The sequence below is a fragment of the Poecilia formosa genome, unplaced genomic scaffold (genome assembly GCF_000485575.1).
Source record: "Poecilia formosa unplaced genomic scaffold, Poecilia_formosa-5.1.2 Scaffold17, whole genome shotgun sequence".
Lineage (NCBI taxonomy): Eukaryota > Metazoa > Chordata > Actinopteri > Cyprinodontiformes > Poeciliidae > Poecilia > Poecilia formosa.
The window spans coordinates 2,804,405-2,811,148 of record NW_006799956.1 but is presented as its reverse complement, the minus strand read 5'-3'; the positions used below and the strand labels follow the sequence as shown (position 1 = coordinate 2,811,148).

Here is a 6,744-nt window from a genome sequence, read left to right as displayed (position 1 = left end):
TCAACAGCAGAATACGTTTCTGAAGTGAGGCAGCTGGATGCGAAGGTGAGATTTTTAGTGACTGCGCAACACTTCTCTTCTCCTCCCCGCAATCCAAAAGGCACAGGATGTCAGCAAATCCCATTGGCTGAGAGGGTTTCAGAACGCAAGAGGCATTTAAGTGCGGTACTTTTTTCTTCCACATTCTTCTGCCTCATGCCCCCATCAGCTGCTCCTACAGCTTGTGAAATGTAAATGCCTCACATATTGATTTAATCCACTCACAGAATTACCAGTTACAGAAAAAGATGGAGGTTACGCGGTGGGAATGAGGTTAAGAATCGGTATGCTAACCCTTCGAAAATTTGCAATAAATATACTTTAAATATCAATTAAAACACAATTAGAAATAAATGAGCCAGGAGTTTTTGATCAGGTAAAGGAAAACCAGATGTAGTGGAACAATCTACTGGAGACAGTTAAAAATGAAGAATTTTATAGGACACCTGAACCACCTTTATTGCTATCGTCCATATTGTATTTTTTCAGTAGTGTTGAGGTTTGTAGCTCATGCCAGTGACATCAGTTTATCAATTTTCACGTCTGAAATTGATAAATACTGCACAGCAGAGTAATAACCACAATGTTTGAGTCTCACGAAACACAGTTGAAACCCCACACAAACACACCGATAGCAAAGTCTTCAGTTTAAACTTCATAAAGTGAAGATTTACATCACCACATTTCCAGGATGTCAACAGAGTGGTACCTAGGAGACTCAACAAACTGGCATTCCATCGAAGGGTTTAAAAGCCTTCTGTGTTGAGACCATTCAATTCAATCATTCAAAGCGCTACAGTTCAGGTGTTTTTACTCTAATGAGCCACCAGAATGCATAATATTAAAGATTTTCCTTCAGTTTTGTTTTGCATGTCTCCAGTTGGTCACCAGCTTGTGTCTTAGCAGCTTAACTTTTCAAAAAGTGTGTCTAAAGATGAAATCCTAATTATTAATTACAGGATTTTTGGATTGTTTGTGCAGATTACTTAGTGTGAACGTTTAGGGTTCTTGAATTTTGTAACCGGAAATTCGTGGAGTTTTGACAAGAGAAAGGATCTTTGTTGTTCTAGGATTTAGTTAACATAGACACTTATTAACATTATTCTGACTTGTAATTGCCATAAGCTACATCTTTTCAACAAAACAGTCAATATAGGTTGGAATAGTTCACAAAAGGATTACGTCCAAATAACAGGGAAAGTGCAAAGCCTGGGAAACAGCAGATGCTGAGCCGTCAGAGATATCATAAATTAGACTTCTCAGACGGTTTTAGGGCATAAATGGGGAATTTGGTCTCATCATGTAGATAACCGTAAGACATTTTACATCCCTTACAGCAGAAAGTTGGCTATTTTTAGATTTTCTTGACAGCATATTTTAACAGGACAGGAGATAGGCGAATACAATCAAACACGATCTAAAGGAGGAACTGGGAAAAACAAACAAACAATAAAACCCCCCAAACAAGACATTTGGAGAGAGCATCTCATTTTCTGAGGAATCATTTTAACCCATAAAAAACAAAAAACAAAAAAAACACTGGATTTTTTTTCCGCAATCATTTACAAGGAATGTGCAAAGTGGAGATTTATCAGGGTCTGGAAGAGGAGATGATGTGTGACTGGATGAAAGGTAATATTTAGAGGCTCACTAAAAGGAGGAAGTTTGCGTCGTCTAACAAATGGTTGCTTTGAAGCAGGGTGAGAATTCAGGACGTGGTGAAATTTGAAGCTGTATTCACACCATCCCTGCTCTTTCTTCTACAATCAAACTCTAATTTGTTTGCCTGGATGGTCTGGTTGGTTTGGGCTGGTGTGAATGAACCTGAAACTCTGATGTGGACCAAAAAAATGAACTTTGGTTCCACCTAAAAAGCTAGGTCTCAGTTAGGTCTCGGTTCAGTTGGAGTGAACTCTGGTGCGGTTTGAATGCGTATGTGAACGCCAAGCGGACCGGAAACCTCTCCAGAAGCAGTAAATGGACTTTGGCGCAGGGCATTCTGGGTAAACACAACCAAAACAAACTAGAATCCGGAGGCTCCCGAGATGAGCAGCATGGAGAGCGGGCAGTGAGAAAGATAACCAGGTATTACAAACTGTAGCATAGACGAAAGTGAGAGTACCAGTGTAGGTCAAACATCAGGTATTGAGTTCATGAGGGGAGCGCAGTGACAGGATGAGTTGCTGAATGCATAAAGACGGACTGTCCCTGCTTCAGAGACCCTTAAAAAAAGAACTGCTGCTCTCACTTTGAAAAGGTTCTAAGTTTAAACAAATTGCCTTTTAAATGTTAACGTTGCAGTTGTTATGTTAACGCCCCAACACTTCTTATCCTATACATCAGTCTCACGTAGTGTTATTCCACTGCTGTCAGCAGGTTACTTTGTCTGTTGAGCTGAGCTGTTATTGTTGGCCACAACATGAAGATGAACGCTTTAAGCTTGAGTCTAGATCAGAAACTCTTATTTTGAAGTGACAAAGGAAGTAGTTTTCACTGGTTGCTACTTTTTTGTTGACAGAGTTAGCTTATTAAGTCATCGGACAAGCTAACGTTTAACACCAGCATGCTAAAAGACGCTACAAGTTTTCTAATACGTCCGGGAACATTTTTGGGATTCAGCAAATGAATGGTCACTGTGACAGACAAGGTGCAAATTATTGTTAAACACTGTGAAAATATCACAACAAGCTCACTGTTAGCCCTTAGTATCACTGCTATACCCTTTGGATTTTTATGTCAGGACTCAAATGAAGGACAGTTTTGCATTTGTTTTTATTACTTTCACCTAAATTGGAACATTTTTACTTAAAAAATGAAAACACCTAATCCCATAACAGGGTTATGCCTACATCTACTGTGTAATATAACCCTATGTACCACTGTGACGATGGGTTCAAGTCAGGGCTTTCTGTATATCAGTCAGTAAAGTTCTTTAAGAGCAGCACAACTTATTGTTTGGATTACTGCAATGTGAGAGGAGAAAACCATGATTTCCTTTGAAAATATCCACAGCTTCTGTGACGGCCCGGCGACCTGTGCAGGGTGTACCCCGCCTGTCGCCCAATGACTGATGGAGATGGGCACCAGCACCCCTCACATCCTTTCAAAGGTAAGCGAGTTAGATAATGAAGGAATTGATGGAAAATCCACAACTTTCTTTATATTTCGTTACTAGGCAAGAGTCCCATGTCAAGACTCGCCGAAGCCACCGCCATGTTTCAACCCCAGGACAGTGCTTCTTGGGTTGCAAGTCGCTTATTTCCTTCTCCAAACATAAGCAGTGTCTCAGCAGGTGTCTGACTAAACAACATGGTTCTGGTTTGAGTGATCATTTCCCAGCGTGTCGGTAGCACACTTCAGTCTGACTTCAAGGTGTCTCTTCTACAGAAGCTGAAGCTTTGTTTTTTTTTTGTCTGTAACCTTACAATCCATCCCTGCGCAGAGCTCTAGTGATCTGTGGAGATGTCCCTCGGTAGTTTTCGTTCCGTGGTATTTTGCTCGCTATCTTTGCCAGGGTTGTTCACGTGTGTGTGTGTGTGTGTGTGTGTGTGTGTGGCCCACTTTGAATTTCTTGATGTTTCTTCTTGCGCCAGTTCTTGACACTTGGCAAGCCTTGTTTATCCTTCTCCTTCTCCTGTTTTCATTAGTATCAATTATTTCAGCCAGTCCAAACCGATCTCTGTTGTTTTTGGCACGATGCTTTCTCGGGTGACAGCTCAAACCCTTCAAAACCCCTTAGTTTTAACTTGATTGCACAAGCTTTGAGCATTAGAAAGTTAAAGAAAATCAATCAAAAGGTCAGTTCTTTAATTTGAGTTAACAGTTTTGATCCTTGTGTATAATAATAATAATTTCAGATGGGAAAGTAAGACAACGAAAGCCTCTAAAACAATACAGATATTTTCAAATCCATAAAAAGGTCTTGCTAACTTCATTCTCAACGACATACATTCAAAAAATGAAGACTGGGATTGCCTTTTGTTCACGAAGGCCTAAAATAGAAAAAAAGCAGATCTGACTCCAGTACCTTCCCACATCACGACGAGTTTGATAAACAGACTAAAACTGGGCTAGCAGGCAAAAATAACACGCGCCTTGCTAAACACTGTAGGGTAGACAAATATAATATATGGTCATTCGTTGCCTAATACTGTAGATTGGAGGATGATACCAGAAACTTGGCAACGTAATTGTTTTTTATTGCCGCTATGAATGAGAAAGACTCCCCTTTCCTGGTATCAATTTTCTTCCAGTTTGGGAAAAAAAAGAAGAAAGAAATGGGATCATCTGTTAAGAAATATGATTTGGACAGTTGTAGGCATGATGCGCATTCTTTCCTCCTCGTGACCCTTATCGGATTGAGCAAAGGCAGATCTTCGCAAACCGTTTCAGAAAGCAAGTCAGGTAATTCGCTCGACGTCGTCGCCTCCTGCTGGACCATTTTTCAGTCGGCTCTATACCCCCCCTTGTGACCTTTCTGTTGCCTTTCCATCTTATCGTGTGTTATACATCTAAAATGAGTCCGGTGTCTGTCGTCGAAGCTAACAATGCCATAAATTAGCTTTATCTGTGGGCTCAGGCTTTCAACACTGGTGGGAAAAAAAAAAAAAAAAGCCTCCGAAGTCGACTTAAAAAGTCCCACTCTCACCTCATTGAGTTATCCTGCTTTTCGGGAGTGTGTTTAGCATAATCATTGCTCAGTTATGGCGCAAACGAGGATAAGTGGACACTGCAATGGAGGTGGGGTGGGGAGAGGGGGGGGATTCAAGGGCATGAAAGACCCTTAAACTGCGCCCTGTCTCACCGGAGATAAGCTGCCAACTCTTTCAGACAGCTCATCTGGAATGATGCTCGACGCGAGGAGGCCGGGATTAGAAGGGATAATAGGTGAAAAGGATGACATGCCAGACCGATATCCACTTCATCGTCTGAGGCATGTTTCCAGTTAAACTCTTCTTCTATCAGACAGAGAGGGAGGGAGGGAGAGGGAGGGGCGCGGCTGATCGCCCGTCTGCCCACGCGTCGCCTGACCCAGGGTCTGGTTGTCGTGGTCGGGCTCGGTGTCAGCGCCGCGTTTTCACATTTTGTCTTTCACTTTTCGCATCAGACGCAAACTTTTGGGCAGAATAATAATAATAGCAATAAAAAAAGATAAATAAATAATGTGAAAGACTATGACAGAGTATTAGAGCCATGTTAACCCTTTCATGCATGAATTATGATCCTTTGTGTCAGGATTTTTTCCACTTTTTTTTTTCTTAAGGCATAAAAACAAGGTAGGAAAAAAAATTTGTAAAAAAAATATAAATTTTTGTTTTTTAGGTGATCAATTGTAATTTTCTCCAAATACAAAGTTATTTGAAAAATACATCAGTAGTATTGTTCCTTAGGGGTCATCTCTGATGTCACAATATTTTTTCTACAGTAGAAGGAGGGACCGGGTCGGCTAGCGTGCTTTTTAGTCTGTCAGCCATATTGGATTTAACAAAAATCATTTCTTGCATTTGCAGCCGATGACCAGTAGTTGATAGTGTATTTTATGATGCATTAATGTTCACTTCAGTGGTCTGTGTGTATTTATAACATAAAAATCCACAAGAAGCACAAGAAAATGGCTTTTAGATAGCTGTCCACTGTAGTGACCACTATGCAGGAAAGGGTTAAGAAACAAATTCAATAAAAACACAAGATTAATATCATAATAATCCAAGAAAAAAGTTGTACAAGAATAAAGTCGTAATAATATGAGAATCAAGTCATATTATTACAAGTTGTAACACTGACTTTATATTTATAATATTCAGACTTTATTCTCACACAAATGTATTCTTGTAATATTAAGAGTTTATTTTAATTATTTTGTGACTTTGTCGTAATATTATTGATTTTTTGTTTTTGTTTTTTTGTCTTAGCGTGGCCATTGTTCTTCATCGTAGGGAGACAACAGAATATCCAAGAGAAGAAAAAAAAAAAAAACGCTGCACAAGGTGAGTATTCCAGCTGCTGGATCATGGGGTGTACTTAGTTTTTCCGTTTACCTGTTTTAGGCGGGTCCAGGGGTGGGAGGGTGAAAGCCTAATCCCGAGAGCTGACCATAAAATCTGGGGGAATTATATCAGGATTTATGTGTTTTTGCAACAGAAACAGATAAAACAAGGATAAGATAAGTTGGGAAATCAAAACCAACCATAACCCTGTAAGTGCCGGACACAGAAAATCCAACTTTTCAAATTGTTTTGCAGGAGTACTTTTTTAAAATTTATATCGTGAGGTTTTATAAAATTTTTTTTAGAATATTAAATATAATGTAAAACATCTTGCGCAAGTGTTGCACCAGACTCACACATCCTACAAACTGCAACGATCAACTTCCATCCAACTTTTCTACCCAATAGTGTTCAAAGAATGAAAAATAGGGTTCAGTCTCTAAGTTTGGGTAAAAAAAAACCCCAACACAAACAAAGAGAAGAAAAGTAACTTGTGCTTTTATTTTGTTTGACATAGTCACTGTAACATCACAAAACTGGGACAAGGTTAAACAATTTGCTACTTAATATTTCCTTTGTTTTCTGATTTGCTTCCTCTGGCTTCTCGATGCATGTGTGTCTGATAATGTTTCACAATGTCTGTGTGGTCCATCATGAAGTTCTTGATCTGAGAAGGAAACACGCACACACACACACACACACACACACACACACACAC

General features: G+C 39.7%; 1 protein-coding gene across 1 annotated transcript in view; it reads right to left on the bottom strand.

Annotated features, from left to right (window-relative positions):
* Positions 1-6,512: 6,512 nt before the first annotated feature.
* Positions 6,513-6,744, bottom strand: part of LOC103134496 (coiled-coil domain-containing protein 42 homolog) — a 6,314-nt gene continuing 6,082 nt past the window's right edge. The window contains exon 7 of the mRNA XM_007546762.2: positions 6,513-6,693. Coding sequence (XP_007546824.1) covers positions 6,586-6,693 — 108 coding nt within the window. The 3' untranslated portion in view covers positions 6,513-6,585. The remainder of the gene's footprint in view (positions 6,694-6,744) is intronic.